Here is a 17,860-nt window from a genome sequence, read left to right as displayed (position 1 = left end):
TAAGAGTGCTCTTACAGAGTACCCAGACTCCCGGCACCCATATCATCCAGCAGCTCATAAGCATCTGTAACTCTAGTTCCAGGGATTCACATGCCCTCTGGACCTTACAGGCACCTGCATGCAAGTGGTCCATGTAAAATCATACAGGCATACACACAAGGAAAATGAGTCCTGGGGCTAGGGAGAGGGCTCAGCAGTTAAGAGCACTTCTTGCAGGGGCCTGGGTGTGCTTCCCAGTCCCCACACGATAGCTCACAACCAACTTTAACTTCAGTTCTTGGGGATCTGATGTCTTCTGCTGAACTCTGCAGACGCCAGGGCCTGTGCATGGTGCACAGACACACATTCAGGGAAAACACTAATAAACTACATCATCTGAATTCTTTCTGATCTTTACAAGAAAATACATCTACAGATTGAAAGGACTCATCCATACTGGGAAAGGAAGGAAAAAAAAGTTGTACACCCTGTTTCGTGGGGACAGGATGACAAGCTTTTAGGAAAAGTAACAAGTACTTGTGAAGGAATGATAATCATATTAACACACTAATCAAGTTTCTTGTGTGTAGTAGTGGAAATTAGAAAATAGTGAAAAATACTTAGTGGTTACTGGGAAAAAAGAATGAAAGTTGAGAGTCCTGTGTATGCAAAGTAAATGTTCCTCTTGGGTTATGAGAAGAAAATCATAATTTCTAGGGCTGTGGTGTATAACTTTTGAACAAAATACAGGAATCTTTTTTAAACTTTTATCTTATTTTAATTAAAGGTATAAAGAGAGGCTAGGCTAAAGTCTTATAGATTAATTTATAGCCCACTCCCTGAAAAAGTATCTTCAAGTCATAGCTTCCAGTATTTCAGTGTGACCTCCTTCCCCAACTGCAGTTTGAATTGGTTAAGATGAGATCATCCTGGAACAGGGGAGCCCTATAAAAAGAAGAAATTTGGAGACAGGCACACATAGGAAGAGTGCCATTTGAAGATAAAGGTAAAGCTAGGGTGATTTTTCTGAGAGCCAAGAGCATGTGTATACACACACACACACACACACACACACACACACACACACACACACACACACACACACACACACCAGCAAGAACCGAAAGCTAGGCTGGAAGAGCAGCCTGCAGCCTGGAACAGATTCTTCCCCACAGCCTTCAGAAAGAGTGACCCCTGGGTACTTGGATTTTAAACTTGTGCCTGCCAAGTCTATGAGGCAAGAAATTCCATTTAGGCCACAGAGTTTGTGGTACCTTTTAGCTGAAGCCCTCCCAAACTCACACGGTGGTTTCAGCGCTCCTCATGGAGGAGAATGGAGACAACACTGGAAAAGCAAAAGGTTCCCTTTGTGGTAGGAATGAGATCTTACACCTTACTGGGAAAACAGTGCCTTGATGTATCAGTTTCCTATGTCTAACAAGTGACCACACAGTTAATGGATTGAAACTACAGAAATCCATTGTTGGTTTTGTTCATTAACAGTTTCCATGAGTTAAAAATTCACCTACAGGCTAGCTGAGTCCTCTCCTTAGCTAAGTACCCTGGCTGGCACTTTTTGATTAAAGTAGTCATATGGTTCTAATTATGTGAGAGAAAAATAGGAGTTACCTCTTTGTCTATCTAAAGTAACAACAGAAAGAATGGTTCTTGAAAACAGTTATCTGGGAATGAACAAAATTCCAGTCTGACTTGTGGTTATGACAGAGCCGCAGGTATTCCCAGAAGGGTTCCAGAAAGGAGAGGCTTAAGACAAAATGAAGTTCACATTAGCTGCCTTGAAACAGGCCTGAAGGCCACTGCAGAGTTGGTTTTAACCCATTGGTGGAGACAGACATTGAAATTGTCTATTGAATTTTTGCAGTCTTAAAGAATTTAGGAGAAAATTTAATACAGAAAAATGTATGTGTAAAATGAATAGGGTGTGCAAATAAAGCATGCATGAGATGCATGTAGATGGCAAAAGAACAACATCTTTGACTTTGAGGAAGCCTTTGTGATGGTTTTAACTCAGACGCAAGCATGAGCTGCCCACCCATTTGTGACCTACCAGACCTAACTTGGGGTGGACAGTGACTGAAGCAACTTTGACACAGTAAAGGAAGAGGAAAAGGAAGAAAACATAAAATGAGAAATGTAATGGAATAAAATGGAATAGACCAATCATTGTAATAAGTGATACTGAATTGAATCTCCCTTTTGGAAAAAAAAAATACTATTGGGTTGAAATAAAAAGCAGAATGTACCTGCATCCTGCTTTTTAGGAGCATACTTAAACTGACAAAGATACTTTCTCTTGAGGTAATGGCAAATGGGTGATTAAGAGCAGCCTTCCTGCCAAAGACTGCAAAGTGGGACAAGATTTAAAAATCATCTTCCTTAAAACATCTAAGAGCTACCAACGCAATGAGGTTTAAAACATCAGAGCAACATCCAGAAGAAGGTAGAGAATCCAGGGAACACTTAGAGTGAAGAGTGGCTTTTGCCCAGGGTGCACTGTCCTTATTCACGAGAGGTAGTGTGCAGCTGAAAAACTGAACATGTGACCCATTATTGAGCCAAAGGATAAAATGGATTCCAGGGCCTGTGAAAGATGCCCCCCCCCCCCCACACACACACACACACTATTTGGGTTGGCGCTGCAAATGCTGTACCCAAGGAGACAGCGTGAACTAGAAGGGACCTCTCTTCACATGGATGGAAGCTCAAGTGTGGGTCATCTGTGGACTGAAGCAGCCAGAGTTCACAGAAAATGTTAAACCCCAGAATTATACTAAATTGATCCTAGATTGTTTTCACTGAAATATTTTATTTAATATGACTGTATTTTGCAACAGATTTGTAATTTCTAAAACAAAGTCATTTAATTCTACAGTAGAAATTAGCATTTCTGTTGTGATCTAGAATCATCCCTCTGCTCAGGTGTCACATAAACATGGTAAATGAGAGATGTGATTGTCAGCAAATGGAATTGGCAAGATGCTGGAGGGCAACCTTTCTCTAGTTCTTCCCTTTTTTGTGTTAACTTTTCTTTTATTAAAATAGATTCTTCTCTCATGTAATACATCCCAACTACAATTTCCCCTCCCTCCACTCCTCCTGCCCTCTCCCCCGATCCACTCATCCTCCATTTCCTCTTCAGAAAAGAGTGTGTCTCCAAGAGATGACAGCGAGCCAGGACAAAGTGAAAGCCCTCATATAGAGGCTGGACAAGGCAACCCAATAGGAGGAAAAGAGTATCAGAAGCAGGCAAAAGAGTCAGAGATACCCCCACTCCCACTGTTAGGAGTCTCACAAGAACACTGACAGCCATAACATATACCCAGGGGACTTAGTGCAGACCCACGAAGGCCCCATGCTTGCCATTTCAGTCTCTGTGAGCCCTGCTTAGTTGATTCGATGGGCCATGTTCTCCTGGTGTCCTCCATTGCCGCTGACTGCTATAGTCTTTCCTCCCCCTGTTCTGCAGGGTTACCTACCTGATCTCCAAAGAGTCAGACCCAACAGAGGCCTCCATTTTAGACTCTGTCTCTCTCTCTCTCTCCCTCCCTCTCTCTCTCTCTCTCTCTCTCTCTCTCTCTCTCTCTCTCTGTCTCCCCCCCCCCCATATGACATCTGGCTGTGGGTCTCTGCACATGCTCCCATCTGCTGCTGGAGGAAGCCTCTCTGATGACAGCTGGACAAGGCACCAATCCTTGGTCTCTGGGCTATCCAGTCTCTGGTTCCTAACTATCTAGGCAGTGTAGGGCAAGTGCTTTCTCGTGGGGTGGACCTCAAGTTAAACCCAACAGTGGTTGGTCACTCCCACATGTTCTGCACCACCTTGCCCCAGCACATTTTGCAGGGAGAACAGACTGTAGATGGAGGACTTGGTGGCTGGGTTGGTGTCCAGGTTTCTCTTTGCATAGCCTACACATTACCTTCTCACACCAAAGAGACGAGAACATAGGGCTGACAGCTCCAAGCCCACACCAGCTCAACCCCCCTATGTTCAATGAGCTGAGTGGTAGTGTCCTTGGCAATGCCCCCTCCCCAATGTCAGTTTTCAGAGGGTAGCCTCTGTCCTAGCATCAGCCTGGGTTGTTTAGAGAACTCCACAGGACCTCCTCGGCCAACCACTCAACCAAATGGAAGCCTTGCCTGACTACAAAATATAGCCAGTTGAGACTCCATATCCTCTATTAACTAGGAATCTTCACTAAGGTCAACCTCAGAGATTCCCAGTTTTTACTGCACTAGGTATCCACACCACCCCCCAAAATGCCCCCCATTTCCAGCTGCCTCTCTCCACACTCTCTCCCTCCATCCCCCCAGCACACACACACACACACACACACACACACACACACACACCCACACCCTTCATGCTCCCATTCCCCACTCACCCCCAGTCCACCCTCAGGATCTATTCTATTTCCTCTTCCCAGGGAGATCCATGATCTTCCCTATAGCTCTCTTTACCTAACCTCTCTGGGTCTGTGGATTGTAGCTTGATTATCATTTACTTAACAGCTAATATCCACTTACAAGTGAATACATACCACATTTGTCTTTCTGAATCTGGGTTTCCTCACTCAGGATGATCTTTTCTAGTTACATCCATTTGTCTGCAAGTTTCATGGTGTCATTTTTTTAACAGTGCGTTGTGTATGTGTACCACAATCTCTTTATCCATTCTTCCATTGAGGGAAATCTAGGTTGTTTCCAGTGTCTGGCTATTATGAATAAAGCTATAAGGAACAAAGTTGAGCAAGTGTCCTTGCAGTAGGATGGACACTTTTGTAGGAGCATCTTTTGTGTATATGCCCAGGAGTGGTATAGCTGGAAGTTGAAGTGCATGATTCCCAACTTTCTGAGGGACCTCCACATCGATTCCCATAGTGGCTGTCCAAGCCCGTGTTCCCACCAGCATTGCTCCTCGTCCTCAACAGCCTAAGCTGTCACCTGTGCTAGTGATCTTAGCCATTCTGACAGCTGTGGGGTGGAATCTCAAAGTAGTTCTGATTTGCATTTCCCTGATGGCTAAGGATGTTGAACATTTCTTTAAATGTTTCTCAGTCATTTGACATTCCTCTATTGAGAATTCTCCGTTTAGGTCTATACCCCATTTACAATTAGATTATTTGGTTTTTTAATGTCTAGTTTCTTGAGTTTTTTATATATTTTTGGATATTAGATCTCTATCAGATGTGGAACTGGTTTAAAAAAAAATCTTTTCCCATTCCATAGGCTGCCTCTTTGTCCAGTTAATGGTGTCCTTTACCTTACATAAGCTTTTCAGTTTCATGAGGGCCTATTTATTAATTGTTTATCTTAGTACCTGTGCTATCCATGTTCTGTTCAGGAAGTTGTCTCCTGTGCCAATGTGTTCAAGGCTGTTGCCCACATTTTTTACTATGAGGTTCAGTGTGTCTGAGGTTGTTGATCTACTTGCACTTGAATTTTGTACAGGGTGATAAATATGGATCTATTTGCATTCGTCTACATGCTGACATTCAGTTAGACCAGCACCATTTGTTGAAGTTTTTTTTTCCAGTGTGTATTTCTGGCTTCTTTATCAAATATCAGGTGTCTATAGGTATATGAATTTATTTCTGAGTCTTCGACTAGAGCCCATTGATCAACATATCTGTTTTTATGCAAATACCATGTGGTTTTTATTACTATAGTTCTGTAGTACAACTTGAAATCAGGGATGATGATACCTCCAGCAGTTCTTTCATTGTATAAGGTTATTTTAGCTATCCTATGTTTTCTGTTTTCCATATGAAATTGAGAATTGTCCTTTCAGTGCCTGTAAAGAATTGTGTTGGAATTTTGATGGAGATTGCATTGAATTTGTAGATTGCTTTTGGTAAGATTGCCATTTTTACTATGTTAATCCTACCAACCCATGAGCATGGGAGATCTTTCCATTGTCTGATATCTTATCCAATTTCTTTCTTCAGAGACATGAAGTTTTATCATATAAATCTTTCACTTGCTTGGTTAGAGTTACCCTAAGATAGTTTATATTTGAGGCTATTGTGAAGGGTGTTGTTTCCCTGATTTCTTCCTTACTGCCTGCGCTTTGTCATTTGTATATAGGAGGGCTACTGATTTTTTTTTTCCAGTTAATCTTGTATCCAACTCCTGTGCTGAAAGTGTTTATCAGCTATAGGAGTTCCCTAGTTGAATTTTTAGGGTCATTTATGTATACTATCATATCATCTGCAGATACAGATATTTTGACTTCTTCCTTTCCAGTTTGTATCCCCTTGATCTCCTTCAGATGTCTTATTGCTCCAGTTAAAATTTCAAGTACTATATTGAATAGATACGGAGTAGACAGCCTTGTATTGTTCCTGATTGTAGTGGAATTGCTGTGAGTTTCTCTGTTTAATTTGATGTTGGCTATAAGCTTGCTGTAAATTGCCTTTATTATGTTCAGGTATGCCCCTTTTATCATTAATCTCTCCAAGACTTTTATCATGAAGGGGTGTTGGATTTTTTTCAAAGGCTTTTTCTGCATCTACTGAGATGATCATGTGTTGTTGTTGTTTTTTTAAGCTTGTTGGGTTAATATGGTGGATTACATTGACTGATTTTCATATGTTGAACTATCCCTGCCTCTCTGGGATGAAGCCTACTTGATAATGGTGGATGATCTTTTTGATGTGTTCTTGGATTAGGTTTACAGGTATTTTATTGAGTATTTTTACATCTGTGTTCATAGGGAAAATGTTCTGTAATTCTCTTTGTTTAGTCTTTATGTGGCTTGGGTGTCAGGGTGACTGTGGCCTCATAAAAATGAATTCGGTTCCTTCTGTTTCTATTTTGTGGAATAACTTGAGGAGTATTGGTGTTAACTCTTCTTTGAAAGTCTGTTAGAATTTTGCACAAAAACCATCTGAACCTGGACTTTTTTTGCTTAGGAGACTTTTAATGACTTCTTCTATTTCGCTAGGGGATACAGGTCTATTGAAGTTGTTTATCTAATCTTGATTTAACTTTGGTAAGTATTACCTATCAAGAAAGTTATCCATTTCTTTTAGATTTTCCAATTTGGTGGAGTGCAGGTTTTTTAAGTATGTCCTTATGATTCTCCAGATTTCCTCAGTGTCTGTTATGTCCCCCTTTTCATTTTTGATTTTGTTATTTTGGATATTCTCTCTGTCTTTTAGTTAGTTTGGATAAGAGTTTGTTTGTCTTGTTGGTTCCTCCCCCCCCCCAAAAAAAAAAAAACAAAACAACTCATTTCATTGATTCTTTGTGTAGTCCTCTTTGTTTCTATTTTATTGATGTCAGTCCTCTATTTGATGATTTCTTGACATCTTTTCACCTTAGGTGTACTTACTTCCTTTTGTTCTAGAGCTTTCTGGTGTGCTTTTAGATTGCTATTATGAGATCTCATCAACCTTTTTTTTTTATGTAGCCAATTAGTGGTATGAACTCTTTAATGCCGCTTTCATTGTGTCCCATAAGTTTGGGTGTGTTATGTATTCATTTTCATTGAATTCTAGAAAATCTAATTTCTTTATTTTGTCTTGACCTGTTTTTTAATTGAGTAGAGAGTTGTTTAGTTTCCATGAATTTGTAAGCTTTCTGTTGTTTCTGTTCTTGATTCCCAGCTTTAATCCTTGGTGGTTTGATAGGAAAATATTTTTATTTTCTTGTCTCTGTTGACACTTGCCTTTGTGTCCTAATATGTGGTCAATTTTGGAGAAAGTTCCATGAGGTGCTGAGTGAAATGTTCTGTAGTTATGTTAGGTTCATTTGCTTTATAATATCAGTTAGCTCTAGAATTTCTCTGTTTAGTTTTTTGTCTAAATGACCTGTCCTTTGATGAAAATGGAGTATTGAAGTCTCCCACTATCAGTATGTGAGGATCAATGTGTGATTTAAGCTGTAGTCATTTTTCTTTTATAAAGGGGGGTACCCTTGTGTTTGGTGCATAGATAGTAAGAATTGAAATGTCATCTTGGTGAATTTTTCCTTTGATAAATATGTAGTGTCCTTTGCTATCTCTTTTGATTAATTTTCGTTTGAAGTCTATTTTGTTAGATAATGAAATTGCTACACCAGCTTGCTTCTTAGGTCTGTTTGCTTAGAATGTCTTTTTTCCGGCCATTTATCTTGAGACAATGTTTATCCTTGATGCTGAGGTGTTTCTTGTATGCAGGAAAATTATAGGTCCTGTTTTCATATCCATTCTGTTAATCTGTGTCTTTTTATTGGGGAGTTGAAGCCACCGATATTGGGGGATATCAATGAACAATGACTGTTAATTCCTGTTATTTTGTTGTTGGCTGTGGTGGTGGTGGCTGTGTGTGTGTGTGTGTGTGTGTGTGTGTGTGTGTGTGTGTGTGTGTGTATGCTTCTCTTCTTTTGGTTTTGCTGATGTGAAATTATTTATTTCCTGCATTTTCATGTGTGTAGTTAAGTTCCTTGGTTTGGATTTTTCCTTCTAGCACTTTCTGTAGGACTGGGTTTGTAGGTAGATACTGTTTAAATTTGACTTTATCATGGAATATCTTGTTTTCTCCATTTATGGTGATTGAAATTTTCCTGGGTATAGTAATCTGAGTTGATATCTGTGGTCTCTTAGAGTCTGCAGTACCATTGAGAAGTCAGGTGTAATATCCTAATAGGTCTACCTTAAATGTTACTTGCTCTTTTTCACTTTCAGCTTTTAATATTCTTTCTTTGTTCTATATATTTAGTGTTTTGATTATTACGTGGTGAGAGGACTTTTTTTCTGGTCCAATCTATCTGGTGTTCTGTATGCTTCTTGTACCTTTATAGACTTCTCCTTCTCTAGGTTAGGAAATTTTTCTTCTATGATTTTGTAGAAGCTATTTTTCTGGGCCTTTGAGCTGGTATTCTTCTTCTTCCTCTATTCCTATTATTTGTAGGTTTGGTCTTTTCATAGTGTCCCAAATTTCCTGTATGTTTTATGTCGGGAATTTTCTATTCTATCGTCAATACCTGGGATTCTCTCTTCTATCTCTTGTATTCTGTTGGTGAAGCTTGTATCTGGAGTTCCTGTTTGCATTCCTAAATTTTTCTTTTCCAGGATCCCTCAGTTTGTGTTTTCTTTATTGCTTCTATTTCCATTTTCAGGTCTTGAACAGTTTTATTTGTTTCCTTCAATTGTCACCCCCCCCCTTGGATTTCTTTGAGGGATTTATTCATTCCCTCCAATTGTTTGTTTGCATTTTCCTGAATTTCTTTATGGGATTTTTTTTTCATTTCCTCTTTTGAGACCTCTATCATCTCCATGTAGTTGGTTTTAAGGTGGTTTCTTGTGCTTCAGCTATGTTGGCATATTCAAGGCTTGCTGTGGTAGGATAGCAGGGCTATGGTGGTGACATATCGCCCAGGCCATTACTGATTGTGTTCTTATACTGGTGTCTAGGCATATGGGTTTGCGGTGATTATCGGTCTAGGTTCTGATTTCTGGGTTTGTCTCGGTTGGGTAGGAGTTTTGTTCCTTAGTTTCTGTTTCCTCTCTGGATTTTCAGAGAGTGTATTGGCTGAGTGTTGCCTGTTTTACGGGCCTGCTCAGCTGGTGTGTTCATGGGGGAATGGGAGGTCAAGAGAAGATGGTCTGAGTGATCCACAGGAAGCATCGACATGGGGTGGGCGGGGCGTGCAGCTGGTGTTCTGTTGCAGCTCTAGGGGCAACCCTTAGTATTGGACCTGGGATAATAGAGTGAGTGGGGGAGGTCCGTCCGTGGACTGTGTCCCTGGTCTTCCGGCAGGTGTTGTCTATAGTTGTCCACCTGGGTTGAGGACTGGGACATAGCAATGTGGCAGGAAGGGAAGGGCTGATCCTAGAGTTATAATCTAAGTCTAGTATCCTGGCGGGTACAAACAAAAATTCACTCCAGAAAAAATTGTAAAATTAATGATGGTGATTATGGCATAACTTTGTAAAATAAACTAAAAGCTATGACTTCTATATTTCACCTAAGTGGTATGGTAGATGAATTATACCCTTAAAAGGTTTTTTATATAAAAAGGAGGTGACATTATCCAAGGCCTTGGATTTTTTTTTTAATAAGTAAGTTTTCAGAAAGTAAATTTTACTGAGAACCATGTAGACACCTGAAGAAATTCAACCCCATGAACAAGAACCAACCTAAACATAAACAACATGAAGAACTCAGGGGTCTCCCCAGTGTTGCTTCAGGCACAGACTCTAAGACAGTGTGCTTCTGTCGATGGAGCTAACACCAAGGGGAAGCTAGCTTCAGGGAGGAGCTGAGGACTGATGCTGCAGACCTGGAACAGCGTCCAGACACCGACCTTATACTTCTGGTACCGGCAGAGAACGATCCCACTGACCCTCCTAACTTCTTCATGTGTTCTCTTTCCTGGGGGGCGGGGGAGTCTCATGTAACCCAGGCTGTCCTTGCACTTGTTATGTAGCTGAGGGGGACCCTGACCTCAATCCTCTTGCCTCTACCACCCCACCACGTGCTAGTATTATAGGCTATACCACCAGACCCAGCTTCTGCCTGAGAAATCCTAAAAGTAAGCCCAAAGAATTTGTTTCTAAGTAATTTAACTATGTCTTAGAACAAAGCTCAAGAATATTTATAGAAATAGAAAACATTTAGCACTCAACAGTGCAAGGTTAACAATTTTTGGCACCTAATCAGAGGTTACCAGTCAAGAAAATACAGTATTAAAAGGGGAAAATAGATTAATTAGAACAAATCTAGAACTGACACACATTTTGGAATTATCATCAGAAGATGATAAAATGAATGCATATCAGTGGAGAAGAGGGGGGAAAGAAATTATGATTCATCCACCCCCATAGACCATGGGTCCCATTCTTCATACAGTAAACCTAGGAAAAGGAAGCGGCTTCCATCAGCACCCTAACATTCATATTGCTCTGCATTTATATGGCTCCATTCTCAAGAAGTTCAGTGTCCTTTCCTAACACCATGTTCCCCCAGATTGCCTATCAATTTCTCTTGGTGATAAGGCCTGACTTGTCAATGAATCCAGGGCATTTAGAGTACAGAATCCTTCACCATTTTTTCATCTTTGCACAGTTATCTATAGTACTGTGTAGTATAATGCTGTATCTACATTGTGTTTGTTTGAACGTTACCACCGATTTCTGGGTTTACAGACAATGAAGACCAGCAAGAGAAGCCTCACTTTGACGGTCGCAGTGTGATATTTGAGCTAGATTCGTGCAATGGTAATGGGAAGGTTTGCCTCGTCTACAAACACGGGAAACCTGGTAAAGATCATTTCTGAAGCATGATCCTACAGTATGGATGCAGTCTTCCTTGAACTTGACTGTCAGCCATTAGTGAACAAAACGCTCTCTGAGATGCTTTCAGATCTCTTCTTTGTGCCAAGACTCAGCCCCTCTGTCCTCTCTGAGCATCCCCCACTGGGCTAATTTCTATATTCCATCTCCTTGTGTGAGTCACTGTGAACAGTCAGTAGGACAGACGAGAAAAGCTTCAAAAACTAGTCCTTCTGGTCACAGGGCCATGTATTAGTTAAGCATTCAGGAAATATGTTACTTTTCTTTAATACGTTTATTCATAGGCTAGTTAAGAGCAATAGAAACCTGAATTATGACCTCAAGTGTCCACAATGAAAGCCAAGAGAAAGGGGGGCTAAATGATAGTTACTGAGAGACTGTGCACACCTAAACGGAAACCACCACCTACTCCGTAATAGGAGTTCAGGCCTAGGGATTGACTCTAGAGCTGAGCACAGTTAAGCGTTCTTCTTACCTCTTTCTGGTGGTGTGAAGAGGCATAAACAGTAGAAGTTACCTCTAGAGAGAAGAGATTGTTTCCAGGTAAAGCTGTTGTAGCAAAAGACGTGGAGCTGCATTGTAAATGATGATTGGAATTAGATATGAGGAAGGAGTGAAGGGGGTAACCAAGCAGAGGGACAAGTGGCTGAAAGCCATTATCGTGAAAAAGTTCAGCTGATTGGTGGTAATGACAGTTCTCTTAATGAGCTGAAGTGGTTTGCCAAAGCTCATTTCATTCCAAGGAGATGGAGTCTGAATGCCAGCCACTTCCTCTCATTCAGAGCTTGGAAAGCCAAGCAAAAAGGTCTGCACAATTGTAGAAGACTGAAGAGTTGTTCGGGGCTGTTTAGGCGAGCAGCAGGATTCAAATGAAGGTGGGCAGGTAGTTTTGGAGAAGGAAGAAAGTAAATGGGAAACACCTAGGGGAGCCGTTGCAGCTGCCTGCAAAGCTGATGAGACAGAAGAGGCTAAAGGTGACAAAAGTGGAATGGTGGCAGATATGAGACAGGAACTGGCACAAGACTGCCTGGATTAGCTGACCTAGGACAGGATGTCGTACAAGCAGGATTGCACGAGTAAGTTGGTATAGACCAGTGGTTCTCAACCTGTGCGTCCCAACCCCTCTGGGAGTCAAATGACCCTTTCACAGGGGCCACCTAAGACTGTCAGAAAACAGATATTTACATTATGATTCATAACATAGCAACAAAAATAATTGGATGGCTGGGGTCACCACACCCTGGGGAACTGTATTAAAGGGTGACAGCATTAGGAAGGTTGAGAACCCCTGCTCTAGACTCCTTTACATTGTTTCGTTGTGTGTTCTCATAGCACTCTTGATTAGAGACCTCTTTTTAAAAGATCTCCATCAAAAAGGAGGAGGGAGTGCTGAGTCCACAGAGAACAGAAGCATCTGCTAAGATAGCCTTAATGAAATGCCTCATGGTCACAGCCAACAGGAAGATCCATTGTGGGATCAGTCAGGAGTCTAAGAGTATCAAATAAACATGTAAAGGCAGCCATGAGAGAGCAGAACTGGGGGGGCTAAAGGGGAAAGAGTTTTCTTTTATGTTTTAAAACCTTTCTACTATGGATTTCTCTTAACTATGTATATTGACATTTTAGTTGAAAGGGAAAACATATTAAGCTGTCCCTTTCTTCTTGTGCTGTTTAGGATTAGCTCATGACACTGAGATCTGGTTCCTGGACAGAGCATTATACTGGCATTTTCTCACAGATACCTTTACCGCCTATTACCGCCTGCTCATCACCCACCTGGGCCTGCCCCAGTGGCAATATGCCTTCACCAGCTATGGCATCAGCCCACAGGCCAAGGTAAGGAGACAACTCCCGCCATCCCAAACTGATGTGTATCAGGAATCTCCTGTGAAAATGTTACATTCCAAATTCCCCACCTGCAGCAATAGATCAAGGGGTGGAACCCATATTTTCTATAAGCAGGACTAGTGATTCCAATGGTGGCTGATAGCTTCACATGATTTGGTTCTAATTAAGTAATCAGGACCAACTAGGGTGTTATTTTTAATTAAATGTCACTGAGGGCTTGGGTCCAGACAGTTGTTTTTTAATTGACAATACAAACACTTAGAAGGATTGACAAGTTTCTAATTCCCCTCTGCTTCCGGTGTACATCTCCATTGGCAGGCACAATTGTCAGTATGTAAACCCTCCTGGAGAGACTCATTACATGTAAAGCATTAATGCACGGGTCTTTGTATCTTTTTGCTAACACAGATGTAGCAATTCTGCACTTTTATTTTTTTCACTTAGCACTTCATTGTAGAGCTCTTTCCATGTCAGTACACATAGAGCTGTCTTCTGTATATTACAGATCTGGGCATCATTTCAAACAGAGATGCCAGGTTTATACAGCCTGCCTTGAAAACACCAAGTTGTGGCTAGAACTTTTCACTAAAAGGTCTAAAGGGAAATCATAATGATTACTTATAGCACTTAATTAGCAAAAAATTAGGGACTGCATTCTGCTGCAGCTTTACTAAACATGGCCTCATTCTCCTCACGTGTTTCATACGAGCAGCTTCCATGTAATCAATGCTATGAAGTGCTCTGGTCAGACAACGACACAAAGGAAAAACTGTGGCTGTCCTTCTCTCCATAGCTTTCCGAGCAACTGCAGGTATAGAGTCGCAGCCCACAGCTTGCCGTGTGAAAGTCCTGCACGGACCTCCATCACACCACTCGGAGGGATGGTGCTACTGGGATATCCACCGTGGGCACCGTCTGCTTTGATGGCAGGCAGGAGGACACTGTCCCCTGGTGGGCTCACTAGTTCTCAGACCACCTTTATTCTGGAGGCCTTGAAAAGCACTGTATGTGCTTGACCGAGAGGTAGTGGTGTCTCTCACCACTTGCTGTTAAATGAAGAGCTCATAGTTTTTCAAAAAAAAAAAAAAATGTGTATAAATTCATTATTACATCCCTGGATGTGTAAACCAGAAATGTTTTAGATTTTATAGCTTTTTGAATTTTGAAATAATCACATATACTTTACCAGTTGACTCAAAAAAAAAAAAATGTGGGTTAGTGATGGTCGGTTTGTAATGTTTGTCCCATGTGCCCCTGCTCTTGACCCATTTCTCCTTCAGACTTTGACTCTTTCTCACTTCTGCCTTACAGCAGTGGTTCAGTATGTACAAACCCATCACCTACAACACAAGCCTGCTCACAGAAGAGACCGACTCCTTTGTGAACAAGCTGGACCCCAGCAAAGTGTTCAAGAGCAAGAACAAGATCTTAATCCCCAAAAAGAAAGGGCCTGTGCAGCCTGCCAGTGGCCAGAAAGGACCTGGACTCTTAGCTCCTCTTACCCCTAAACCTTCCTCTGGCTCTGGAAACCCTGTCCGAAAATAAGCATCCCATCAGCCTCACAGCAGTGATACCAACGCACAGATGCCCTGGGGCGGCCCCATCCTCAGACACTTTGTGACTGTAGGCATTCTCCTGAGGGACCAAAGCCTTAGGCCAGGAGTTTGAAAGACCATACTGAATTCTTCCCAGGAGTCCTTTCCTCCATAGGTTGTGCCAACCCCATCTCCAAAACCAGCTAAGACTTTCAGATGTGTCTAGAGGTTTACCTTTTGTTTTATTTTTATGTCTATGCCCAATCCTTAATGACTTAGCAGTAACTAGAGAGGTCCTCCCAAATAAACCCATGGCTCAACTCATGAAACATCAGTAACAACTAATCATGCGACCACCTCAGTTATGAAAATTTTACACCCTCGGTTGCATTAGCCACACTTCAAGTGTGCACGTGATAGTGGATTCCATATTGAATAACACAGAGATGGGGAGCACTTCTGTCACAGAAATGGTTTTGGACAGCATTGCATGCAAACATTTTCATACTGTTAATGTATAATGTTGATGCCTTAGCTTTTTAGGCTGTATGTTTTGAGAAGACACTTTCAAAGACACTGTCTTGTGTTCTTTACGACCTATACCGCAAACACATCACACTTGAGTCATGTCTTTTTTATTTAATTCACTATAAAATCCTACGTTCCTGATCATTTTCCTATAAGGGGGTTTGTTTCCAGCTTTTTATCTATATTTCTACATTTACCAAAACTATCTTTTAAAAGAGATTGACCCCTGCTGTATTTTATCTGTTAAAGCCCTGGGCCTTCATTTGCAGATAAAGCCAGTCTGTTCACAAGAATTTCCAGCTGTTCTGCTTATTCACAGTTGAGAGCTGTCTCTCCCAGCTACCTCTGGTCTAAGCAGTAGCCTGCCTAGAACAGTGTGGGGTGCCAAGAGGCCTTTGGAAGTAAGCATCCTGTAATCCAGAAGAAACATGGTGGTATTCGACCCTGAGCCACCTCACAGGTTTGTCTTTTGTTAAATGTTCCATATACAGAATGTCTGTAAAGAACTTACTCTGATTTTCAGTTAGGAACATCTGATTCCTTCCTCTACAGTCCTGGCAGTGGGCAGGAGTTACCCACCTAGCCCCAGTGTTCTTAATGGCTGCACTTTTTGTACTGATATTCCAGAGGAAGAAGAATAAAGAGCTCGGAGGAGAGGGAGACTGCACACTCCCTTACTGTTGGCTAATTTATTCTTTCTTACTCTTTCTACCAGTGGTTGTCCAGGCTTCTTTTTGTGCTGCCTCTACCTACTAATCATTCTAGGGCTTCTCTTTTCTACTATGTGATGAGAAGTTCCTGTCATTCTCTACCTGTACTTCTCTGACATCACTTTGAATATTTACTGAAAATTTAAAATTCTTGTTTTGGGAGCTGGAAAGATGTTCAGCAGTTGAGAGCATGCACTGCTCATGCAGAGGACCCAAATTCACTTTCTAGTACCCACATTAAGCATCTCACAGCCACCTGTAACTCCATCCCAAAGTGCTCTCTGGCCTCCACAGGCACCTATGCACACACAAAGAATAAAAATACTTGAAAAACGTATTTGTTGTTGTTGTTCACTGTAATGATACTCAGAAAGGGGACGGGGTTTCCAGTCTTAGGATTTTTATTTCTTTGAAAAGACACCATGACCACAGCAACTCTTATAAAGAAAACATGTAATTGAGGTGGCTCACTTACAGTTCAGAGGTTCTGTCCATTATCATCATGGCGGGGAGCATGGTGGTGTGTAGGCAGACATGGTGCTGGCTACATCTTGATCAGAAGACAACAGGAAGTGGTTTGGGACACTGGGAGTAGCTTGAGCAAAGGAGACCTCAAATCCCACCCCCAGGTCCCCACAATAACACACTTCCTCCAACACAGTCACACCTACTTCAAGGAGACCTCAAATCCCACCCCCAGGTCCCCACAATAACACAATTCCTCCAACACAGTCACACCTACTTCAAGGAGACCTCAAATCCCACCCCCAGGTCCCCACAATAACACACTTCCTCCAACACAGCCACATCTACTTCAAGGCCACACCTCCTAATAGTGCCACTCCCTATGAGCTTATGGAGGTCAGTTACATTCAAGCTACCACAGTCTTCCTCCTCCTGCCACTTCTGTACTGTCAGGAAATCTAAGAAGAATTAGCCATCAAGGATATGGCAGACTCGCTGGCTGCATCCACATGTTTTTAATAGTTCAGATAGTGAAATATGAGTGCTCCAGTGTATTTGGGAGCACACAGGGCTTCGTGTTAGTGTATTCCATTGTTTTAAAACATACTGGTAGTCATATATTATGTTTCAAGATAGGATCTGTCTGTATAACCCAGGCTGGCCTCAACTTTGCAATTCTGCCTCCATGCACCACCATGCCTGTCCACTTTTAATGAAAAAATGTTTAAAAAACAGCATCACTCATCTTTTGCAGCTTCAAAACCAACCATATAACATTCAATGTGGCTAAAAACAAATTGTATATATGTAACTTTAATGATGATGTGGCTGTCAGATGATCCATAACTTAGGTGATAATTTGAATCTTTTCTTAAATTATTTTATTTCACTTGAGCACTTAAAAATGTGTAACAATTCAAGGGAAATCCACCAGTACCAGGCCATCATGTGACTGCTTCTATGTTAAGGTTACAAGCAATCACATTATCTCCTTGTAATAGGTATCCTTCAGTTGGTATTTGTGGAGCCCTTGAATACTTGAATTTGATTCCAGTTATATAGCACACATGAAGCAACAGAGCCAAAGGAATGGTGTGCTATGGGGTGGTCTTTCTGTACACTGTGAATATATGTCGCTCTCATTGGTTGATTGACAAAGCTGTTTGGTCAATGGCAAAGCAGAATAAGGTTAGGCAGTACATTCAAACTGAAGACGGAGATGAAAAAGGAGTCAGAGCAGATGCCAGCCTGCCACCCAAGGAGAGACATGCCAGCAGACAGGTAACGCCAAGACCACGTGGCAAAATATAGATTAATAAAAATGTGTTAATTTAAGATGAGTGAGCTAGTTAGTAATAAGCCTGGGCCATAAACCAAACAATTTATAATTAAGCCTCTGGCTGGTTATTCAAGTACCGGTAGGCAGGAAAAATTTATCCGGCTACAGTGGTTGAACATGCTCGTATCTTCTCTGCTCATATGTACACTGATTTTTCTCA

General features: G+C 41.5%; 1 protein-coding gene across 1 annotated transcript in view; it reads left to right on the top strand.

The window, feature by feature from the left end:
* Nucleotides 1–16,233, top strand: part of Tpgs2 (tubulin polyglutamylase complex subunit 2) — a 48,033-nt gene extending 31,800 nt beyond the window's left edge. Inside the window, exons 5-7 of the mRNA XM_052741689.1 lie at nucleotides 11,129–11,242; nucleotides 12,951–13,111; nucleotides 14,435–16,233. Of these exons, the coding sequence (XP_052597649.1) occupies nucleotides 11,129–11,242; nucleotides 12,951–13,111; nucleotides 14,435–14,668 (509 nt within the window). The 3' untranslated portion in view covers nucleotides 14,669–16,233. The remainder of the gene's footprint in view (nucleotides 1–11,128; nucleotides 11,243–12,950; nucleotides 13,112–14,434) is intronic.
* Nucleotides 16,234–17,860: the final 1,627 nt, after the last annotated feature.

Source organism: Peromyscus californicus, unplaced genomic scaffold (genome assembly GCF_007827085.1).
Source record: "Peromyscus californicus insignis strain IS unplaced genomic scaffold, ASM782708v3 Scaffold_17__1_contigs__length_78620276, whole genome shotgun sequence".
Taxonomy (NCBI): domain Eukaryota; kingdom Metazoa; phylum Chordata; class Mammalia; order Rodentia; family Cricetidae; genus Peromyscus; species Peromyscus californicus.
Note: the sequence above shows the minus strand (reverse complement) of the source record. Positions and strands in the feature narration are given on the sequence as shown.